Here is a 24,512-nt window from a genome sequence, read left to right on the forward strand (position 1 = left end):
CAGTGCTCCCACCTCCCTTTTTTTGTTTCCTTTGTGTTTCCTTTCCCTTCCTTACTGCAGCCAGGTTCCAGCTACACCTGGCTGCTCTCAGCCAAGCCCTGCAAGGCACATGGAGCACTGCTTTTGCATGGCTACAATTCATAGCCATACACACAGACAGGATTTGTATTTCATTTTTTAATAAATACACTTTACATTAAAGAAAAAGGCCTTCAATTTGCAGTTTCCACACAGAGGGCAAGACGAAAAAGAATGAAAGAAAAAAGGAGGAAAGAAAGATTAAAAAATTGAACCACAAAGGGCAGAGGGGAGAAAAAGGGCTCAAACTCCAATCCCTGTTTCCCATGTCTTCAGGAATACCAGGCTCTGACTAGGCCCAGCCAGGATTTCAGCCTCCCACTAGCTGGTACCACAGCACAAATCGACATTAGCAAACACCCCAGGGGCTCTTCCCTGGAGGACAAAAGCATCTGGAACACAGTGGTGCATTAGCAGGTGTAACACCTGTAGTTCTTTTTTTAAAAATAAAATCATATTTAAAATAAAAATATTCTCACTCCTCAACAATATTAGAAACCATGATCCTCTTATTTCACTTCGTAGGTGCATAAATTTTAATTTCTTTTAATTTTAAACAATTTTTCTCCCCAAACCTACCCCATGGTAACAAGGTACTACAGGAATACAAAGGTCTCCCCTCTTTACTAGAACACTTGCCTTTTTTTTGTTTTTTATAAAACTATTTCTGTTCTTTAGGAAAGAACTTTATACAAAGAAAATATATTGTGAAATATCTTCAGAAGTTTCCTTGAAGAGTCATCTCAGCCTAAAATGAAAACAAAAAAAAAAAAAAAAAAAAAAAAAGGCAGAGAGAAATGAGGCCTAACCCCAGGTCTCTTTATTGAGACTTAGCCCCGAGCCTCAAACTGACTCAAACCAACACAGCGGATCGGCAGGAGATCCTCAGGTTTTCTCAGGAAAAGTAGGGCTGAGGTGTTCAGAGTCAGTTTCCAATTTGGTCTCTGGTCTTCTGTTGCGAAGGGAGCGTCTCCTCCTGCCACACCCCGCCCTTCAGCCACTCCTCACTCATTCAGGGACAGGATGATGTCATCCTCCAGGTCCGAGTTATCAGAGCTGTCAGCTGCAAAGGAGACACGTGGGTTATGTTTGGTTTGTGACACAGGCACTCACCCAGGCACTGGAGATGGTCACCCCTGCCTGAGGCTGCAGCTCCCCTGCACAGACAGAGCCAGCACCATCCGTGCACCAAACCACGCAAAAGCAGCCAGGAAATCTGCACCAGAGCTTTCCTTCCCTGCTTACAACACAGGCTCAAGGGGAGCTGCTTTAGCAGGTGCAGTTCCTATGAGCTGGCAGACTTTTCCCCCTGACAAGGTGGGGAGGATACCAGCAGAGAGCTGCTTGCACAACTTCTTGTGCCCAACAAAGAGCAACAGCTCTTCAACCAGGGGCTGGACAGATGTGTCAGTCATTCCTCACAGCTGGACAGCTCCACCAGCCTGGCCCCTGTATGATGTGCACAAGGTAATTCCTTATGCAGTGAACTGGACCCCAGTGAGGTGGAAGCAATCCACAAACTTCCAACTAGAACGTTCCTCAAGTAACTCAAAGGCTTCTGTAATGAATTTAAATACAGTTCACTTCCTAAAGGTGACCTTCCTGGTTTTCTTCATCATGGTACAGAATGAAGACATGAAGGGATTTACCAGAAGCAGCCACACACATACACACACTTGCTTTTTATCTTAAAACATAATATGTCTCATCCCTCAGTTGTGCAAGAGGGAAGTGGTAGCAGCTCTGGCAGCAAGAGGGCTCCTGCCTTACCTTAGAGGTGATGTTGGCTCTTTTTCTTATGCGAATTCATTGGATGCAGCAGATAACTGGGTGTTAAAAATATTTTTAAAGAAAAGAAAAGAAAATACACCAAGATTTCCACTTAGCCATCTCAGTAATGGTGGATCTCTAAAATGCCTGTTAAGGTAAGGAAGACCTTCTGGAAGGTTCACCCCTTCTCAGAGGCTATCCTTAGGGGGGAAAAAAAAAAATCACAGCAAGCAGAGAGGGTACAAACCTTTTCCCCCAACCCTCCTCCCTGAAGATTAGCCAGCTGCCTTTCCACTGTGATCAGCAAGGGATGCTCCATCTCACCATCCATCAGACTGAGCCTAAGCTGAGGGGTCGTCAGTGCTCCCAGAACAGCCACAGCCATGATGGGGAGTTAGAAAACACCAGCCAGTGCTGCAATAGCTGCAGTTACACAGTAAGAGGGAAAGAAGCACAAGCCAGATAAAAATCCAGAAACTCTGGAGAAGAGAAGCTGGGAAAGTTGGAGTTTTGGGGGGGTTTTTGTTGTTTTATTTTTTTTAACCCCAGTTCACCACACAACCTTCCAGTTCTGAGTTCTGTGTCTGCAAGTAAACCTGACTGCAGTTAACTGCCTGGCATTGTTAGTTTGCACAGACCTGCCTCGAAGTTGCCATTATGGATTATGGAAGAAAAGAGGAATCAGAATCAAGAGTCAGCCATGCTGCTGGTGAGAATTCTATACATTTCTTCCATCCTATGTCACATGTGCATTTCAAAAATTACACCTACCTGGCCCAGGAATAAGCTCTTGAAAGACCTGCACAATGCATGAACTGCTTTGACAAACAGGTCTAATGTCCCCAAAGTGGTAACAAAGGGGGAGGAAGACAAATTCATACTTAAAAGGCTCTCCATTGATTATTTTTTAAAAGGAATTAGAACCTCTTCAAAACCATAAGGGAGCAATGCCACTCATTCCCCCTTTATCAGTTGTTCTCTGAATTATGTTGCTTTGGAAACACTCACTGTATGTTATGGATGTTCACCCACAATACAGCAAGAGTCTGCAGCAGGAAACTCTCCAAATGCAGCCCATGCCAGTACTTGCTACACTGGTAGTGCCACTACAACTTTTAATTCTGGAACAAGCATAAGCAGAGGAAAATTTTAATTGCTCTTTGCTGGGTGGAAAACAGAAAGGAAGCTGCCACAAAACCCCACTCATTAAAGCCATCAAGGACCATGCATGCATCAACCTGGCAGAGCTGCACTTCCTGCTCTAAGTTCCCAAAACTGCTGCTAAGCAACCTAACAGCCACAAGATGGGCTGGCTGCAGCTCCACAGCCATACAGATCAAAGTTCTGCTCAAGTAGCTCTATCCATAAATGATGTACAGATGTGGCCACTTCATAGCACAGTGCTCTGCAAAGCAAGCCTGAAATTTCTGCCAAGTAGCCCCTGGTTGGTTCCAGGAAGAGTTATTGAAATGGCCTCAACATCCTTGTCATTCTGCCTCTTGGGAAATTCAAGGTACAGCATCCCAGGTGCTCTCTGAAGAGCTTCTGGCCCTGCATTCCCTGAGGAAAAACAAGTGGAGTCCTGTCACGAAGATCCTGTCCACTATTAGGACACAGTAGCTCCCTGTAACCCCAAAATGTTACACTGCAAGATGCTATTAATGACTGAGCTGTGCAAATATCCTATATGGCCCTACAGTATAAACCTATTTCCTTCTAGAGAACAGCAGAGTGACCCCACAGAATAACTCTGGCAACCTCCCGTGGCCACGGCCTTAAAAATGATTGAGCTACATTGTCACAGGAGACATGTATGAGTCTGCCAGCCACATCACTGCCAAGGAGGGGGCTGGCATGCTTCATCCTCCAGCTCACTGGCAGGGAAGACTGATGTGAGAGCCGAGATGGGAATCAATCTGTCGCTGCAGGACTTCAAACACCTTGCACATTATAATTACTCATCCTCACCAACCTTTTTAAGTAAGGTAACTATATTATGTCCGTTTTTAGAGCTTGAAAATTAAAAATAACTAAGTGGTTTGGCTGCACATACTCAAAAACTGTGCTGCAAAAAAGGGAACAGAATTTGGTATCACAAATCCCAAGCCTGATACTACCCTACTCACCTTCTTTCTTGTGAAGCATTTTCCAAGGGTTATTGCTACATAAAAAGTTCAGACCTTTCTATACACACATACACACACACACACACTTTGTATTTTCCAAATGCTGTATTTGTGGAATAAAAAAAGAGGAAGAGAACAATTTAAATTGAATCCCAAAAGTTATGTTAGCTTCAGGATAGTCTAATAAAGGAAGTGAAGTCAGAAATGTCATGTTGGCTTTGCATTTTAAGCAATTACAAAAGAGAAAGAACAGCACCAAGAATCAGAATTGCTTCTCTGTCCTTACAGGCTCACATGAGGCAGAGATGACAGGTGAGATAAGAGTTAGACCTGTGTCCCCTTGAAGAGGAGGACAGACAAACAATCAGACAAAGCTTCTTCAAATGGAATTTTCACACACACGCACACCCACACCTGGGAGCACTTGAAGAAAGGAGATGCCTCCTTTTCCAGAACGCAAAGCTCTTATCTCACACAAGAGCTGTTTTTACCAGGAGATGCTAAGAGAAGTCCCAGGTGAACAACCATGATGATGGCCAGGGAAATGTCAGTTAAGTAATTTCAGGGGAAATTTAGATGTTGCCTCTTTGTCAAGACCTTAAGCATGGGACAAGGTCACCAAGGTGGGCCACACACTTACTATCTCCAAGTATCAGTTCAACTTCCTCATCAGCATCAGAATCTTCATCTTCGCCCTCATCTCCCTCTTCCAGGAGGTTGGCAATCTCCTCGTCATCGGAGGGAGAAAAGTCATTTTCTCCATCCTCACCAGCATTCTCGTTGTTCTCATCCTCCTCCAGCTCAGCCTCCAGCAGCTGGTCCGTATCTAGTTCATCCAGGTCATCTGTGTCATCATCATCTTCATCATCATCTTCTTCCTCTTGCTCCTCTTCCTCCTATAAAGACAGCAAAAGTAGTCAATTGCAGACATAAAAGCTAAATGTAAAATGGAACAACAGTAACTAAAGAAAACCCATAGTTTTCACTTCTCCCCATATCCAGCCGTCAGATATTATAAACACTCTCCCATCACCCATCCAAGCACTCTCTCCAGAGCTTCAGAATATCACATATGCCAGATCACCTGCAGGCCTGCAAAATCTTAACTGCAAAAGGCTGGTGCAAACTGGTACCACTGGCTCAATGTTCCTCTCCAGGACTGGCCACCAACATGTGTCACTACAATGCATCCTTGAGGAGGACATGCAGTAAGACCTGTTAATCCATGGCTGTGTTGCTAGTCTTGTGCAAACTGCTTTAGTTTCAGCAGGACCAACATCTCCACTTGACATCAAACCACATGCAGCATCAGTCTCTGTCATTGCCATTTAGATGAGGCATAAAATGTAGGAAAATATACTTTTAGCCTAGGCCAATCCCTGAATCACTCATCTTCAGATGACAGAATTGTTCAAGGCAGCTCAGAAACACCATCTTTGGTATTCACCTGTGTATTAATCAAGATCTTTATCAAACCATAAGAACCTGCATACAGTAAAGCAGTGAAATTCCTCATTGTACAGACAAAATCCAGAAATCTGTGTGTAGTGGATGAGACTGAGTGGGAAGGAGCTGTAACAGTTCTATCCTTCTTCCAGACAAACTGCCAACACAAGCCCAGCTCCAGAACATGCCAGGACTAAAAGGAATGCTTCAATCTACCTGCACATCTCAGCCACAGCCTGTTTCTCTAACAGAATGTTCTCAACTCATTCAGTCCTAATTGTCCCTTTGTTTCAGGAGGAGACACATTTTGCAGTTAGGAAGCAATTAAGATGGATATCTAACAACCCACTTCAAGGGTTCCTTTGGCCCTCAAGGTCACCACATTCTCACTGTTTAGACTGCTGCATTTTCAATTCCAAAGGGACAGAGGAAAGTCCTTTACTGTCATCTCCACAACCCACTTTTTTTTTTTCTTCAGTCAGTGCTATAAAAAGCCACCACACCCACATAAATCCAACATCTGTCACAGGCAAAAGAAATAAGGAAAACCAAAAAGCCTGAGTAAATTGTATTGTTTCTTCACTTGCAAAAGGCAGCTAAATCTTCACTGCTGACCAGAAGTGCCATGTACTTAAATGCAGATTACAGTATAAAAGCAATGGTTTGGCTACATACCATTTCCTTTATGAAAGAGTTTATATAATATACAAAATATAAAATTAAAACCAATATGTTTTAAAGCCAGTGCTTATTTTAAGAAATTACAACTTTGAGTCAATGAGTCCTCAAATAAACAGACATAATTGTGTACACACTGGGAGAGGAAACATCTTACTTGCAGTTCAGTTTTAAACTGCAGTGCCATGCTAGGTATAATTTTCCATAAAACTTACTGTATATAGTATAAAAGCTTTGTCTTAATAATTTCTATTTATTTTTGTTCTATGCAGTATCTGCAGAGAGACCAATGTCTTAAATTGTGTTACTCTATTCAGAATTGAAAAGCTGGATAAAAACTGAAAAGGCAGGAGAGTTTATTTTCCTTTTTAAGTGTCTAAACAACTTGGAAGCTAAAAAGAGGTATCAATTTACCCAAAAATCTTGGAACTATTAAACAAAGTTTCTCAGTATCTGGAGGCAGAGACACACCTATAGATACTGGGGGGAAAGTATGTTGTGTACAAGATCCATTTAGAGTCCATGTCGGTAAAACCTGACAAATTCTGAAATTAGTTAGGTCTCCTCTGTGTTTCTACACTTGTGGAATTTCTGAAAGTATTTTTTTCCTAAATATCTAGTCCACAAGGATTCAAACTGTCAAAACTACTAAATTTGATTATGTTTCATATATAATATATTTCTTGGCAACTGAATTGCTGTTTCATCAACATTCTAATTCAAGCTTAAGGCAAGGCATTTATACCAATATCACCCTTCAAATATAGGATAAAATGAAATACAGTTGTATAGAGCTAACAATCCCTTCTGGCTGACAAGGGTAAGAGCAAAATTACACATTATTTTGTATATTTAGCTGCAAATTAACTTTGAAGGGTCACATCAACCAGTGAAGAAAAAAATAATTTGTGAAAATACAAACAGAAAAAATAAAATGTTTCCACTTTTACATTTAAATTACTTAATCTGAAGTTGGTGATTGGTCACATTAAGATAAGCAGTAAAATAAGACAAAAATTATACCTGTCCTTGGTAAAACAGAAAACAGTGTTAAACTCATGGTATGAGAAGTCATGTGCATGTGAGTGTGACACACAGTGACATTCTTACAGAGCTGGAGGGGTGACACACCACAGGGCTCAAGAGGAGACTCTTCAGGAGGAGGAAACCTGTACCTTGTCATGTTTTAAAGAACCCAGACACCACTTGGAACTGTGAAGCTTCTGCTAAGCTATAGGCAAATAAATTCTGCCTCAGCTTCTGAGCCAAGCCAAGCACAAGCTTTGCAGTGGAGCACTCCTGGCTGCAGCAGATGGCTCCACGCAGAGCCTGGGGACAGCTCTCCAAACAAAGCACCCAGAGCTTCTTCTCCCAAACCCAACCCCTGGGACACACAGCTGAGAAGGGAGTGAGGGAGTGCCAGGTGCAGCTTAACACCACCACATGTAAGTGACATCCAGGCTGTTCATGAGGATGAGCCCTCACAAGACACCACAATTGTCTCGTGTAAGGGATCCCTAACAGAGAGAGAATGGCACACCTTCCCCAGGGACTCAAACAAGCACTCTGAGTAAGAGCAGAGAAAAAAAAAAAACTTGTGCCATGTCACAGAGAAAGACTAAGCTATTCCAAACCATATCCAGGTTTGTGTAGGAAAAATTTACAGAGATGTAATAGAATCAGTTGCTTGCTGTGTAATCAACTTTTCTATCTTGAGATCATCCCAAAGCAAATTACTGATAACTGAACTCTGCTACCATTTTGCTTCCAGAAAGCAGAGTAGATTTGGTTCAATTAATTTACCACTTATAACCCCCAAAGGAAAAAACTAAACAACATCCCCTAATGAATGGCAGATACTGGGGTAGCTGCACTGGAACAAAAAAATAAAAACCTACTTGACCTAATTCTTCACATTGCCAGTTTTTACAGCCCTTTCAGCCCTTAGTACTCTTTGCACTTGCTCAAGCATTACATGTTTTCTGCCATATTGTTCTTTGATGCTTTTTGGCACGCACTTCATAAGCTTTCATCATCATCATTGACTTTCTTACCATTCCCCTTTACCAATCACCTTGCACATACAAAATTCACAAATTTGTCTTTTTTGGGTAGCAAAGCTTATTGATACTTGATATACTTACTGATGCTCATCTCTCAAAAATTACTCAAAGGCTCAGGAAACTCCAGTATTCCACTTACTCAAATTGATGCAAACTACATGTTAACTAAGCAGAACTTTAACTTTTTGATTTTAACATATTTCTGTAATGTATTTCAACGTTAGTGTATGTACAAAGTGCTTCCAGGAAGTATGACTTACAGCACTGCATATCTACAGTATATAAAAATACACCAGCCTGCTTTCAAGTACTCCCAAGACACTTTTATAGAGCTTTCTTACATTTCTTGAATCCAAAAGTTTTTTAAGACCACATGACCAGAATTCAAGACTTTTCCACTGCAGATTACACAGTCTCTCAAATTTAAATCAGGACGGCCTTTAGTTGCCAAAAGAAGACCCCACAGGTCTTTTGCAATTGTTGATATTTGGGTTGGAAATTTTGAGATCTACAGGTCACCGATATTTTGCTTCTTTGACATGGTTTCAGCTGTTAAAAAAAGCCTCATTTGTTTGTCTTGTACCTCATTGACTTTTTCTTCCTCTACTAGGAGCTGACTCTCAGTGCAAAAACCAAGCAGCACATCAATAGCTCTGCCCAGCTTCCTGGGACTGCTTCCATGAAGTCCTTCCCCAACCCCTGCGCACCTCCCATCAGCACCTCCAAAGCAGAACCTCTCACCTCCACCTGCTTTCCAGAAACACTTCCTGCCTTGGAAAACACAATCCCTCTTGCACCTCTCAGTCTGAATCATGCTACATGGTATGACTCTAACTATTCTTACTTTCATCTATTGTTTTGCTATCTGCAGAACAACTAACCAATGTTAGTAAAGCTTTTCCCACTACTTCAAATGTTTCAGCTCATATTTAATTAACTCTGGCTACCTTCAGCCAAGTCAAATTATGTGCTGGTAACATCTGCTTCTAGAAGTTGTTTACACTCTCAATCTAGGTTTGTTTTCTTTTTAAAGAAATTAATGTTTACCTTAGTTTCATTAGTTCGGTAATTTTTTTTGTTTTTGCAAGAAACAGCCTATTGGTTTACTTTACCCTCCTTCCCCAGGTTTCTCCTAGAGAAAATTTGTAACTTCAGTAATCTGATCCCTTCTAGATTATCAGCATTATTTTAATTACTCCCTATTGCCAAGGCTGGGAAGGGGTTTTGCTTCCATAAAAAGGGACATATGATCATTGTTCAAATACAAGTGTACTGAAGAATGTTTCACCCAGAGGAGTAAGTCTCTCCTTGTTCTAGTAATTTATCTTTCTCCACTCACACTACCCTTCTCATATCTTCTAACAATTGTACTCTTTGGTGAGTACCATGTTGGTACTTTCTGGGCCTTTGCAGTGCAATTCTCAAGAGTGATATGTCTGGTTTTCAGTCACTTAAGAGTTTCTATCCAACTCCTCCTCCCCCAACCACTTCTTAACATTCCTGGATAATGGGTAGTAGAAAAAAATTAAATACAGCCAACCAACTCCCTGGTCAAGCATATAAGGATTTTCATATCCTAGATCACCTAGTGTCCATCCTTCCCCTCAGCTAGCAAACCTGTAATTCCTGTTATGTACCAGTAAATTAATTCCAAGTATTCATCTCTTTCACACTACAGGGCTGCACCTACTTTTACCTTCTTGGCTACTTCAGGGTTAGGATTTCTACTTCTTCATAGCTATTTAGACAGAGCTAAAAATGTAGAAGCCTGGGAAGGTGCAGAAGTTACCATATGTAACAAGCAAGGAATCTTACCATAGGCTTCTATGCAGGTGTAGGTATGTGCAGATTTAAAACAGGAAACAGCACACAGCATACAGAATGTCACAGAGGCAAAACATGGAGTGAAGAAATAAAAACCAGTTAATTTCTTAGTCTGTGAAAGTAAATTTAGCTTGTCTAGAAACGACGTGTGATGAATGACAAACCATCCATGATACAGACAAACAAAAGCTTTAAGGGAATGGGCCTCAAATGGATCAGGAGGTTCAGATGGGGCTCTTTTGAGCAAGCTCAGGTTTTGACTATGAAATGTTTCCATTTCAATCTAATTGTCTGCAGCTGATGATAATCAACCTGGCTCTAGTCACTGTCCTCTGAGGCATGTGCAAGCCACCATTTCACAGATGGTACCTTCCTAAATGCTTGGGATAAAGGGGGTCTAAGGTGACTGTTATTATATTCTCTGTGCTCCAGGGCTCAAATGTAATGTAAGGAGTACAGAACTAGGCACAATTTCTCAATACACTTCTTTTCCTTTCTCTCACTGATCTCACATTCTCACTTACAAAAATAAATTCATTCCTTTAATTCCATGAAAAAGAACAAAACTGCATAAAGGAATTTAAGAATTTGGCAGGTAAATGAACTCCCTCTCTATGGACAAGAATTTGTTCTTTTATTTTCTCAAGCCTCTGACTGGCACCTCTCATCACAGCTGAGGCAGCTTTTATTTACTTGGATCCCAACTACTGTGGGAATTCTAGAAACATGTTAGGCAAGAGGAAGGACATCTTTGATATACGTCACTGAACAGGCAGAATATGTTTTTATCTCTGCTGAAGCTTTTTTACTCCATTATACTAAGTCTGCCCTTCTGGAAACTCCAAATACTTATCTCTTTCCAAGAATTTCCTCTGCACTGCCTGAGAGCTACTGAAAATAGATTCCTTAAACAGTAGAATAGGCTAAAGCAGTCACAGTTATTGGCTACTATCAAAAAATGGAATAAAAAGTACAGGCACTGTTCTTTTAAATATCTGTTTTTGAGGAGGCCTGTTCAAAAGATGTGTCTGTTATATAAGAAGGTCTTTGATAGAAACCACTCTTTACTCAGCCTTCCCAGCTGCCACTAAGCTCCCAGATTTCTATGGAGGTGTGCAATAGACACTATCATTTGAGGCATTTACAGCTATTATTCTGTAAACCATTTTATCCCTGAGTAAGACTTGCAATCAAACCATACCTTCAAATATTACATGATCAGCTCCTAAAATAAACCCTTACTTTGGGGTCCCTGATGACAAAAACCATTCTGAGTCAGCTTATAATAGCAAAACACCACCACGGTCTGATGATTCCCAAATACTTGTGCCAATATGGATTAAGGTTTGTGGTGTCTTTCCCCAGCAAGTAAGTATTCACATGAAAAAATCAAACCAACAACATTAAACAACAGCAATAAAGTAGAGTGGAATTGCTGTTGGAATTACTGTTGCAGGCAGATGGGGGAAAATCCCAAAATAAAAGTAGAAACTGGGATCACAAAGAGCACGTAGAAAGCTGAGGAAAACATTCTTCACCCTGACTAAACCATATAGTAGAACAGTGATTGTCTTTTAAGTCTTCATTGCCTTATCAACAAAGCTTATTACCCATCACCTAGAATTTTCTAAACCAATGCAAAAAGACAAATTACACACCTACCATCAACCATTTCGACAGCCCAGAAGCACTGCAGGATAATTAACAGTTCTTCAGGTCTGGCAAAAGAAGTAGAACACACTTTATAGGACAGGGACAGCTAGGTGAAGGAATGTGCTACTGAAGCCATAAATCTCTCTGAACATGACAATAACTGAGGACACTACTTGAGCCTTACAGATTAAATATCACCCACATGTACCACTGAGAGAAAAACAGGCCTTAAACAACTAATACGGAAAGAAAAGCTAAAACAGGGAAGTAAAAATACACAGACTGAAAATCCTAAAACCCACTCAGAAGATTACTTCATCCAGACTTCAGTTTCACAGTTTTTAGTCTGCTCCGTGTTCCCTTGGTTTCAGCTTTTCTGAGCACATAATATTTCTGAAGTCTCCTTTTCTAGCCCATGGCAGCTGCCATGTGCCATTTCCTCTGAAATTTCTCATCTGCCTCACTACAGAAGACAGTAGCTTAACAAGTGAAAAAGGGAAAACCTCTAATCAGCCAAGAAAGAGAAATAAGTAAGAATAAAGCAAGCTAACAACCAAAAGATGATCCAAGATCTGTACCAGTAGCTGAGACACCCAACCCATTTTCACTAAATCTAACTGAAAGAGTTATATCAGAACAGTGGCAAATAGAGGAGGAAAAAGAGGAAGATCTTGCAGACAGACTGAAAAATAGGAAACCCTTACCTATTTCCCAGTATACTGAACACAGTTTTGCAAATATTTGTGAGTAAGACTGCTGGTTATTGATGGACACACTTGGATACTCACCCAGTAGTGAAATAATTCACAAAACTCATGGAAGTTCAAGGCAGGAACACTGGTAATTTTGGAGTAAAATACCCAACCAAAGAGCTTGCAAACAGTCTTGTTAAGCATGTTACACCTTCACATTCCCTCAGTGCACGGTAAGTGCAGACCACAAAGCATCAACATTCATTAGCATCTGTTCTGTTTAACAAGGCTTGACAACTCTGGATTATTGACCATAGCCAGGGAAAGGCAGCCTCCCAGGGACCTCACTGGAAAGGCTGGTGCAGCAGCAGGGAAGAACCAGGCCCCACTGGTGCTGTCCCTGAGCATTTCAAACAAACCCACAAACATTCACTGCAGCAGTCCCATGCTCAAGCCACTGTGTCAGACCCATCATTTAATTTGAGGGTAATTTATGTAGCAGATCAGTTGAATCTTAGAAGGTTGGTTTGAGATAGGAAGAATAACATAGCTGTTTTGTTTCTTAAATTACACAAAGAACTGAAAGATATCTGTAGGCCAAACATCCCTGCTACAGTCACTTTACAGACTTTCAGTCTTTGCTTTTTGAAAAAGCTGTCACGGAGCCATCAGCTGACATTTGTCAGAATTAACAGTGAGGCATCAAAATGTAAGGTTAAAAAAGGTCAGGCAGATTTATTTCTGCATAGGTCTTATCTCTTAGCAAAAATTTTAAAGCAATTTCATTGTGCATCACATGACTTCTGAGCAAGGCTTGCCTATCAGCCACCCTTCTATTTGAGTACTCATTACTTTCTCTACAGGCAAAAAATGTACCCATGGACCCATGTAGGTCAGACATAAAAATCCAAATATATATCAAGTCAAGGTGTGAAGAGGTAGGGATCAAACAAATTAGTTTGAGGTAGGGATCAAACAAATTAGTTTCTACCACATAAGCCTTGACCCAAAAAGACACCAGATTCATGTTGATTCATATGCATTTCCCCCCACCAACACTTTCATGAAAGATCAGAAAGCATCCTCTTTAAGCCAGAAGAGGTTTTAGAGTATCTGTGAGAAGTTCCAACAAGTTTGAAATGTTATACCAAATTTTTTAAAAGCTAAATCACAGAAACAAACTAGGCAAATACTGAACACCTTCATATGTGTGAGGATATGCACACAAACAAAAATCATTCCATCAGGGAACCTCTCAACAGACAAGTGTACCAAAGAGATTCTGTCTTTATTCAGGAAAACCTCTGTTCATTCTAGCTCAATGTCGGATGTCTCCACAAAGACAAAAAGCTGTATTTTTAAATCTAAGACAAAAACAAACCTAAAGAAAAAGCACAGAACAGCTGTGGGACAAAGAGCAACAGGTTACTTTATGTTTGGCCAGACATACATACATTGAATTGAATTTGGGTTCATGAATGTTGTTTGTGTTAAAACCAAATCTCTCTTACTAAAGAAGTTTGGTTGTAACATCCCTGAAAGTTACTGCCTCGGAAACATGTACACACCCCAGAAATGGAGATCATAAAAAGCAGCAGTTATGCAATACCAACTAATCACTCTTAGCTTGCAAATCCATCCAGGAGCAGCTTTGTTTGAACACTTCATCAGCTTCACAGAAAAGCTTTTAGCACACTTAGACTCTGCCTGGGGCCACCTCTATTTGTAAGACAGAAAGTGTCCCCAGTCACATCTGATGGGTGGCAGATCCCTTATCTCTGCTGGGTACCTGGTGTTACAGCCTAGAACCACTGACTGCCTTGCACAAACACAGATCTCCCTTAAGTCAACACTTACCAGTGATTTTGCAAAGCAGTGCCCTGCCAGCTGCTAGTTAATCATTATACAATGCAAAACCCATTTCTGCTACAAATTGTTTTTGGAGATTTTATAAAGAAAATATGAATACTAAAATATAGTGAAACAATAGTGAACAAAACCAGTGGAAGTGGATGTAGAAATAGTAAATATTGCCCACAGCAAGCACGGGATGGCTGGGATGTAGAAAGAAAGGAGGAAGCAACAACCTCATCTCCCTCTTTATTGCTTCCAAGGAAATCCTACTCTTCTAATCTATCCAATCTAGGGATAGAAGCAGTGACCAATGATTGCAAAGGAATGCCAAGACTTCAACTGCAACCTTGTAGCACTCTCAGTGGCCAGGAAAGCACAATTCACACCCAAATCAGAACTACCGCATCATCTTCAGAATTACAGGGAAAACCTAGTAACAGCAACAACTCACTGCAAAGAAAGTTACTCTTTCCTGAGTCCTGCTCTCCAGTCTTCTGAACTAGAAAGTACAAGTTTTAACCTAGTAACAGGAAGATTCTGAGCTAGAAAGGGAAGCACAACTCCAGCTTTCCACATAGTCTGGGAAACAAACCCACCAAGAAAGTATTACTTTCTGGTATTCTTTGGAAAAAGGTGAAGTCAGCTTTTATCACAGGAGATACAAATGTATGATTTACTAGAATGCAGATACCAAAGAGCAAAGAATAATGCTTTTTAAATCCTTAGGGAACTGAAGCATAATGTTTGTGCCTGTCCAAAAAGACCCCCAAAACATTTGACACCCACAAAGTTAAAAACTGATTCTGTGGAATTTTAATTCTCACTTTACTGTAGTAAGTATTCTGTGCTACTGTGTATTCTACCAGGTGCACCCTGAGAGGGGCACTTAGTGCAGTTCTGAGCTCTTCTGTCAAGTTGCCATAGATCAAACAGCTGATCAATCAGAGAAGGAACATATCCCAGTGCAAACCTACACCCCTCTTCAAAGTTCTTTAAACCTTTTGCTGTGTAGAAATACTGTGCAGTTTCACTGAATTAGTCACAAGCTGTGCCTCCTTCAGAAACTGGTGATGAATTATGTCCAAATATGAGAATTGGAATTGAAAAGAGGAAAGCCTTAAGCACTACTGTCTATATTGGGTGTTGAAATACTTAAAAAAAGAAAAAGCAGAACAAAAAGCAAAGCTCCTGATGAAGACTGAATACTTACAGAAATTAATAAATAAACTATAAATGATTGTGTTAGTTAACAGTGCAAAAAGTTACTGCTCACACAGGTTCTGCACAGACGGTCTTGGATTACACCAACAGTAAAGTGATCTGTTGCACATTAGGTGAGGCCAAATGAGGCCTCTGTAGTTTCTGGGTAATAAATGAATACATGTAGAGGGCTAACAGCTACTCTTGAACACCCAGATCAATGCTATGCTTCTCACCTGATCTTCTTCTTCATCCTCCTCATCTTCAGCCAGCCGCTGCCGACCCACTTCATATAGCCTGCACACTGTGTCCATGTTCATGGCATCCATGCTGCCCTGGTTCTGCAGGGGAGATGCCCACACACAGGTTAACCCCAGGAACTGAGCTCAGCTGTCATATTCAATGCTACATCTGATCTCAATCACAGCAACATTTCCAAAATCCTTCCCTTTCATTTACCAGCAGCACTACAATTAGCACTAAAAAATTAGTTTCTTTAGTTTCAAGAGCTGCCATGTTCCCTGAAGTAACATTTCCAATGACTCCTATGGAAGAAAATTTTCCTGGTCTCATTGTCATTTCCAACTTCAGTAGTCAAACATGACATTCACCCTGCTAGAAATTCCTGACTTGCTTTTGTGGTCTGTAGGGACTAGTGGTTCACAGAGTATAAAGCTGTCACGATTTTACATTACTCATACATGTACATAATCAGGTTTCAAGAAATTGGGTTCTGACAACACATTATGGACCAAAGAACTGCATCCCTAACAAACCAGAAGTTTAGCTCAGCAATTTTTGCTTCAAATCCTTAGCTTCTGAATTTTGCTGGGAAGACAAAAGGAGCAATAAGACTGATTCACAGAAAAGCCCAGTGGGAAGCCCCAAAAAGATTGCATTTCCCAGTTATTTGGTACAATGCACATTTTAATTCACAAAAATAGGAAATTACTGCTTTAAATAAGGAAAAAAAATATTTTTCTTTATGCTCACAAGAAGGAAAATCCCTGTAAATTTATAACTGGGAAGAGATTGAAGAAGAGAAGCAAAAGTGCTTGGAAATTTACGGAATAAGAGGCAGCAAAACAAGATTGCAGGGGGTACAGAATAAAAAAAAAGAACACCATCCTTAGCACCATCAAAACACCACGACTGCTTAGAACACAAATTTAACAGCAGGAACTCCAAAAAAGAAACAACAAACAGTGCATTCAAACCACAGCTACAGAGAGCAGAGTTTATTTTAGCTGCTTTACCTCAATGACAGCCAGGTAGCAGTCCTTGCTGTCTGTGCACAAGTCAAAGATATTCCGCTTTACATCTATGGTAGCTGAAAAACATCACAGAACAAACTCAGTGGTTAACTGCAGGTTACTTAATGCTCACTGAAAAAGAAGCATCTAATAGCAAACAATACAGTCATGGGACAAGAAAAAACATCTGAAGTGAGTGAAGTGAATGTTTGTAGATAATTCAACCTGTAATAAAGAATAGAAACGTTGGGAGACCATTGTGAAAAAAGCTACGTAAGCTCTTAACCTGCTCTGCATGGTGCCTCCGCCCTTGATAATAAATTTATTGGTTTCCCTAAGCACAGGAAACAAGAGATCATCCTTCAGAATAGGCAGCAACAAAGGGACTGAGTTGTGACCTATGCCTCCCTTCAATAGCAAAAGCCACATTTGTTTATGTCTAGGGGAGCAATTAGCTTAGCTCCATGAGCTAAAACAAGAGCCCCATGTGAAATGAGAGCAATGACATCCCAGCCAAGTGACCTACTGTCTCAGATTATGCCTTACTTGGAAAGAAGAGAGGAAATAAAGCCAGAACTGCTGAACAGGAGCAAGCAAGGCAGTCACACACAGAATGGGATATGATACTTGAAATTATGTCAGTGTTAAAACCCAAGTCCTGTGCTTCCTCCAGAACAGAATATAGCAATTTGTTTTCTCATACATGAAAAGAGAGAAGTGAATGTTATTAAGAAAACTTCAAAAAATCCTTCAAACCTCCAGACAAAGCTATTGGCTCCACTCTTACTCTTACCTATAGGTTTATAATCAGTTGCATTAAATGTCCTGAAAGAAGAGCCAAAGGGACTTCTCATTCTCTCCTCTAGAAGGTCATCCTCATCATCTGCCTGCAACATAGCTGAAAAAAGGAAAGATTATTCCACAAATCTGTCTTCCATAAGTCACTACCATTAATCAACTTCAGATCAAATGAGACTCTGACATGAATTCTCTTTCTATTTAACAGCTTGGCAAGACCTGTTTAATATCTACTGTTCCAGAGATGCCTTTATTGATACTACGGATCATCAAAACCTAATACAGAAGACAAAATTAATTTCTCAAGCATCACTGGATCCGCCATTATACAATAGGTTGCTTTTTAATCTCACTAATTAGTTGTGATATTGCTGATGTTACAGAAATCTGCCTTTGTCAGCAATACATGGTAGCATGAACATCCTGGAAAAAATCCAGTTCACGCATGCCAGTAAAGCCTGGAGTTACTTCAGGAAGCTTCCCATTTCACTGAAAAAGCATCTACTAATCTCACAAGAGGTGATCCAGGAGAGTGATGTAAGGGGAGAAGTCCTACCTCCATACATCACTGTGCCAGTATAGTTGAAGACCACACGACACTGATCCAGTGCAGGTACTGTGTGTAACAAATGGAAAGTCCGGAGGTCCCACTGAAAAAACACAGGCTAAGGAACAACAAACAACTGAAAATTTCTACTTCCTTTCAAATTAAGTGGCAAAGAACTGGCTAAATGTGTTCAAGGAACTTCATTGCCTCTGTCTTGCAAATAGACAAGACATTCCTCTGATGGAAGCAGAGGTGGACATTGGCACTACAATTCCATTCCATGTGTTCAAAATGAGAAAGCTCTTGCTCAAAATACCATTCCGTCATGAGAGGTGACCGCAGTACCTTCAAGACTGATCTTGTTAAGACATAGGAAGAGAGCTGAGGTGCTACAGAGTGTATCAGAGAAGAAAATCTCTTTGCTCTCTATCTGTATTAAGAACCTAGATTTAAATTAGCTACCTAACAGTTCCTAGTCTCCTCGATTCAGAGAGAAACTCCTGTTACCACACATAACATGTAGCACAGAAGACCATTGACACAATTCTGCAAACAGCCACTTGTTCATCCATACCAGCTCTTGAGGTCCCAGCACCAGTTATCACAGTGGCCCAAAGGATACAATTTCAGTGTTGACTATGACCTCCAGCCCATTGGGATGGAAAACACCACTGATAGTCATGTTGAATTTATCAAACTTGTGGATGGCTTGTGCTGATCTGACATCCCAGAGGACACCATCATTTAGGACAAGGTCGTCAGTGGGGTTAAAGGTGGCACAGTTCTTCTTGTAGTTGTTGGCAAGATCTGGGTTAAACAGAGTCAACAGCTTGTTGCCAGTCTGAATATCATAGATCTTTTAAATTAAAAAGAAAAAGAAAGATTAGTCACAATTTGTAATATACCTGTGCCTAAAATCCCCCCATTTCCCTTCCTAGACTGCTTACAGAATCACCCCATTCCCCATTTCACTTTTCTGTTTCATGTGACAGCATTCCATAAATAACCCTTCCTACCAACCCTTTAATAGTTTTTCACAGCTAGAACCAAACCTCACAACAAATTTTGGCCACTGCTTGGCTTACTGCAGGTTCACTGACACATTTCAGTACAATCAGGGTGAGTTCCAAATAAAATAACCCCACTATGAGGTGTGCACTGGGAAGCTGCAATCACAAGGTACCACTGAGCCAGAAACTATTTCAGAAATGGAACTGCTTTCAGAGCAGATGGTATTTACAAACACTGAAACTCCAAAGCACAGAGTGAGGGGAAAAAAGCCAGAAACTATAGAAAATTAGTTTAAATTCCTGGCATTTACATAGAAAGGCAAGTTTGAGCTTTGGCACAAGAAACTTGGACTATAAAACGTTTAAAGTAGTACAAAGAGTTTATGATCATCTCCTCAGAAAAATCTGATCTGTAACATCCTTCAGAGCCTAGCTCTTGCTCAAACTTACAGAGGAAAATATTCTCTCTGTTTCTGGAAAACAAATCTGTTTACCAGATAAATACAATACACAAACTTCCAGCTAAATCCAAGTTAAAAACTGGGAAGGAGTGGAGAGTTTACTTAAACAAACCAGAGTAACATGTGAAATTATAAATATTTTGAATAAGTAATATTTCAAGGAAAACTTTCATGCAAATTCTCTTTTAAGAGACGGGGCCTATAACAAATGCAAATTAGCACTGCAAAGCAGCAAAAGCTCTCTGAAGCCTTGTCTGTCCAATTTGCAGGAATTCATGCAAAGCACTACAACAATACTCTCTGAAGATACAGTGGTAAAGTTAAATTACCCAAAAGTAAGCTGCAAATTTGGGAGGGGGAAAAGGAGCACATTTCTAATAGGTCATTTCCCACAGCTGTTGACTGAGCTACTGTTTACAGTAGAACTTTATTATTATTAGTGAAAAGCAAGGCTAAGAAAGCAACTTCAGAGGTCATGAACTCTCTCAAACAAATAAAACAAAGCAGAATCCCAAATTGGCCAGGATACTTGCCCTGAGGCAACACATCCACACTGCTTGTGATGGTAAAGTTTATACCCACAGGAACAGGGAGAAGTTATTTGACACTTTCAAAGCTTTCCTCTGAAGTTCATCAGTTACACAGAGCATCAAAGCACTCACATCAATTAACACAAATCCTATGGAGAGTTATATTTCTCCATGACCTTTCCTGGTACTTACATGTGCAATGTCTCCCTTTGTGCCAATGACCCTGTCCTGAGAGTGTTTGCTGAACTCCACATAGTGGTCATCAGGGAAGGAATGCCTGCAGATACAATCAGTAAAGAAGTCAAGGAATTGCAGATTCTGCATGACCTAAACAACCCCAACAGTTCCAGCACAGGTTTCAACAATGGAGAAAAGATGTAGGAAACCCTTTCCTTTACCACTAACCACATAAGAATGCAGTAGCAAATTCAAACTTGCCATCAACAGAGCCTGCCATCAATATAACACTTTGGAGAAGTCAGCAATGGATGGCACCGTGAACATTGAAACACATGCAGCCTGAGGGAGTTAAACCTTTCCTCTGAAGAAAAGGCTCCAGCTGACCCCACACAGGTCACACCACACAGCTGTTTACAACTAAAGTAGACAACAATCAAACCTTTTAAAAATGAAGAGTTTTCCATCCATTTTTTTATGGGAAGGAGCAATTGTAAATACTGCAATAGATTTTAAAGAGTTTGCAATCCAGGTCTGACAAATTCACCATGCAAACCATCATGCTAGTCAAATTGTGAACTGGCTACAGAAAGAATACCAAGATAATCTAGAAACATAACAATAAAAACACAAACATGTTTCTTTGCCTTCAGGAGTAACATCTTGCATGAAACAAGACTTCAGGTAGAGCTTAGTTAGAATTTGCTCTGTACCAAATAAAATAGGGAAATTACCAACGTAAGAAAGAGATCACATTTTATTTTTCACAAGAGACATTTTGAGATCTGCGCTGTTCTGTTTTAGAGTTTACTCCTGTATCAAATGGTTCTTCCAACTGCAGCACACTCCACAGCTGAATCAGAGTGTACTTACTTCATATCAAAGACAGACTTCATTCCCCACAATGCAGACAGAGGTTGGCTCCATGTGGCAGATGTCAGCAATAAAGATCCATCCTGGATTTCCAGATTGGAGTCGAGGAAAGGAAAAGAACACCAGGGAAAACAGGTTATCATTTTACCTGTACACTTTTAACTTACAAGATCAATTTAGAAACTGTAGAGACTTTGGTGCCTAGTACTACTCCTACAGGGATAAAACCCAAGTATCTAATACTATGTAAAACAAAGAGACTTAGGTAGACAAACTTTACAGGTAACAATAGTAACAATCTTTGATGTTAACAGCAGATAAAATCACAATAATCCATGGCTGAACTCCGATGCCATAGGAGGGGAGTCTATTCTGCTTATAAATCTTTTCTTTCTTCCTAGAATCATCCCCTGAAAGGTTTCTTTCTCCAGCAAAGATATATAAACTCTATCTTATAGCAGACAAAGAAATGTGCAATAGTCAGTTTAAACATTTTTCCACTTCCAGACACATTTATTGATTTCTTAAGAAGGCACCCAGCCACTGTCTATCTTCTTTATTATCTTGGGAAGAAAAAGCCCTAAATGTAGACCTCACAAAATATAAGTATTATAAGTACTCCAATGACTGACAGGCACTGCAGGTCAGCCAGCAGGTACATTTCAGATGTACATATCCAGAGGGCCCAAAACATCCCCCAGTTTAGGCAGTGAGAGCTGCTAAAAATCAGAACAGAGCTGAGATCCCTTACCCTGGATGGCTCAAGGTGCGTGATGGCAGAGTTATGGCAGTTGTAACTGGCCTCTTCCTGTCCACTGAACACATTATAGAGTTTCAACTGCCCCGTGCAAGTACCCAGCATTAAGAATCGTTCTCTTGCAGAAAATGCACAACAAGTAAAGCCACTCTCATCCTCATTTGCTTCCCTGAACACAGAAATTGGACGGAACCTAGAGAAGGCAAAAATACACAGCTAGCGAGAAGCAAAACTGAAATGCTGTGTGATGATATTAAAGATTACACAGGCACAAGTTTTAGCTGTCTTCTAGAGTAAGCCAAGTGTCAGTTTGAAGACTAGTGCTCAAGTATTACAACAGTGTTTGCAATCTTTCAGGCTTTGTTGTCCACTATGCAGTACTTCTGTTAAAGCACATCATTAAGCTGAAGCACTTGGACTCCATCTTCAAAGCTGGACTGATAGAAAACCTGTAATGTCAACACCTAGGTAAGTACAGAGAGCTAGCAAAAAGATTCCTAACAGTTCTGAAACACTTAGCACAAGAATATGTCACATGAGCCAAACAACATCCTGGCATTGTAACTTCCCACTGTGAAGATTTCATGAACACATCACCTTTATTTTCATAAACTTTACACCACCTTCCAGTTTAACCTCAGGAAAGGCCACACAAAAAGGCAACTGCTGGTGCCAATGATTCAGTTGCAAGAACAAAATATAGATTTCACTGTCCTGTATCTGTCAGCCAACGATCCTCAAGGCTCTGTTACACACTCATAAAATTGGTGCTACATACTCACCTTCCAAAGGAGAACAAAGAGCTACCAGCTTCATTAGTCAGTGCTGCTACTGAAAATAAAATATGCTTTGTGTACTAAGGGTTGGCACTAAGGACAAGACAAACAGAAGAACTACTAAAAATGCCTTTCAAGGCTCTCTCACTGTCACTGTGAATGAAAACTCTTGTCTCCAAGGATACTTCACCATGGGACTGCACAGCCTGAATCCAGGTAAGGCTTTTTGGCACAGGGTACATCCTGAGTGGGATCATAACAGTTTTCTTCCTTACCTGCTAAATATAAGGTGTCTATCAAAGCAGCCACCATCCACCCCTCCGTACTTCGGAAAGGCCGCCCTGCGGGTCAGCCGTGAGGTAAAGTTAGTGGGCGCCTGGCGCCTCTGTTTTGGCTCAGGACACTGGTGGGGAGTAAAGAGAGAGAAAGGGGGACAGGTGGCAACAGGGTTCTTGCAGCGGGCATGCTGCTCCCTAAGGTACTCTGTGATTATACTGTCCAGCGTGGGTGGGGAAGGAAGGTGTCTGTCCAGCTGCTTTTTGATAGCTGGGCTCTGGCTGTAGGCGCCATGGTCCGATTTTTGTCGCAACACTCTGATTTTCCTGCCATTGCAGGGAGACGGCCTCTCCCTGACAAAGCTAATCCTGCCAATCAGAGGAGAGTTGCTGGAGTAAGAAGGGCCTGGAAGGGCAGGTGGACCTTGGGATGCAGACGGCCTTGCCTGAGCATGGACTGAGGTGGCAGTGGAACCTACAGCAGTGTGGCTACTCAAACGGGCCGAGATGCCATTAGCTATGCGAGGAGTGCGAGGCAGAGTCACCGGAGAGGCAGCGGCAGCAACAGGGGTGAAGGCAGAAGAGTGAGACGCTGCAGTCATGGGCAGGTCAGCCTCTTTCGTAAGGACAGATGCCGTTTCCCCAAGGCCCTTAGAGATGAGATGGTTCCGAATCAGCAGGAGCAGCTCCTTCTCAGGAAAGGTGATCCTGGACTGGGCCACCACATCCGCCTTCTGCAGCCGTGCCAGCGAGACGTCCGTGCCGATGAGCAGGGGCTTCCCCGAGACGCGCTCGATCAGCTCGGCAGCGTACTTGCAGAACTTCACGTGCTCGCTGCGCTTGTCCTGCAGCACCGGCTCCTTCATCAGCTGCTGGATCTGACAGCTGCTGAACAGGGGCAGCTTGCTGATGATCTGCCGGACGGTGCTGCTGCGTGACAGCCCCACCAGGGCTTTGCAGGCCAGTGCCCGGATCTGATCTGCGTCAGTGATCGGCATCTTCACAGACAGCAACGACAGCAGCACCTTGATGCCATTGTTGGACTGCACCACATTCCACATCTTGGCCAACGTGTGTTCACTGCTCTTGGGGGCCTGAGGGAGCTTTCGACGAGGAGTCCCAGAGATGAATTTCCCGATGCTGGAGATCCGGTTATCTGGGCCACACACGCAATTGATGATGATCTGAAGGGCTGATTTCTGAATCTCAGCATCATGGATGAAAAACTCACCCTCAGCAACTCCAAGGATAATACTAATACCTAGTGAGGGAAAGAAGTAGCTTCTTTAGTACTCTAAAATGTATCTTACACAAGTTGATCAGACAAGTAAGGGAGTCTTCCAACAAATTTGAAGAAAACGGGTATTTCCCTTAATTCCAGAAATTCCTGAAGTTCTGCTAACTAGTCTAAGACATATTCTTCTACCACCCTAGCAAAATGTTTTCCTACACTGCTGCTCCTCCACCTCATCAGTAGGTAATGTCACACAATTTCTTAGACATGGTGATCAAGCACAGCCCAGGAGTAAAAAAATCTAAGGTATCTGGACAGAGCAAGATGCACAGACATGCTCCGATTCTTACTGCATAGAGCAACTCTCTTGTATAAGCATTAACAAAGGAAATGCTAAGAGGAAGGAAGTGAACCAAATCATTGAGGACAAAATAATC

The 24,512-nt window shown here is 41.3% G+C and overlaps 1 protein-coding gene across 7 annotated transcripts in view; it reads right to left on the reverse strand.

The window, feature by feature from the left end:
• Positions 1 to 484: 484 nt before the first annotated feature.
• The window catches only part of DCAF1 (DDB1 and CUL4 associated factor 1), a 47,398-nt gene continuing 23,370 nt past the window's right edge, over positions 485 to 24,512 (reverse strand). For 3 of the 7 annotated variants that reach the window (XM_062500941.1, XM_062500942.1, XM_062500939.1), the window contains exons 14-24: positions 22,842 to 24,102; positions 21,785 to 21,983; positions 21,034 to 21,116; positions 20,176 to 20,260; positions 18,605 to 18,838; positions 17,992 to 18,085; positions 17,431 to 17,535; positions 16,641 to 16,714; positions 15,621 to 15,725; positions 4,615 to 4,870; positions 485 to 1,141 (exon numbers count right to left, since the gene is read on the reverse strand). In XM_062500941.1, coding sequence (XP_062356925.1) covers positions 1,083 to 1,141; positions 4,615 to 4,870; positions 15,621 to 15,725; positions 16,641 to 16,714; positions 17,431 to 17,535; positions 17,992 to 18,085; positions 18,605 to 18,838; positions 20,176 to 20,260; positions 21,034 to 21,116; positions 21,785 to 21,983; positions 22,842 to 24,102 — 2,555 coding nt within the window. In that variant the 3' untranslated portion in view covers positions 485 to 1,082. Of the gene's footprint in view, positions 1,142 to 1,848; positions 2,272 to 4,614; positions 4,871 to 9,976; positions 9,986 to 15,620; positions 15,726 to 16,640; positions 16,715 to 17,430; positions 17,536 to 17,991; positions 18,086 to 18,604; positions 18,839 to 20,175; positions 20,261 to 21,033; positions 21,117 to 21,784; positions 21,984 to 22,841; positions 24,103 to 24,512 lie in introns of all 7 variants that reach the window. The other 4 variants (XR_009933575.1, XM_062500940.1, XM_062500943.1 and 1 more) reach the window with 4 other exon arrangements.

Source organism: Cinclus cinclus, chromosome 12, assembly GCF_963662255.1.
Source record: "Cinclus cinclus chromosome 12, bCinCin1.1, whole genome shotgun sequence".
Taxonomy (NCBI): Eukaryota; Metazoa; Chordata; class Aves; order Passeriformes; family Cinclidae; genus Cinclus; species Cinclus cinclus.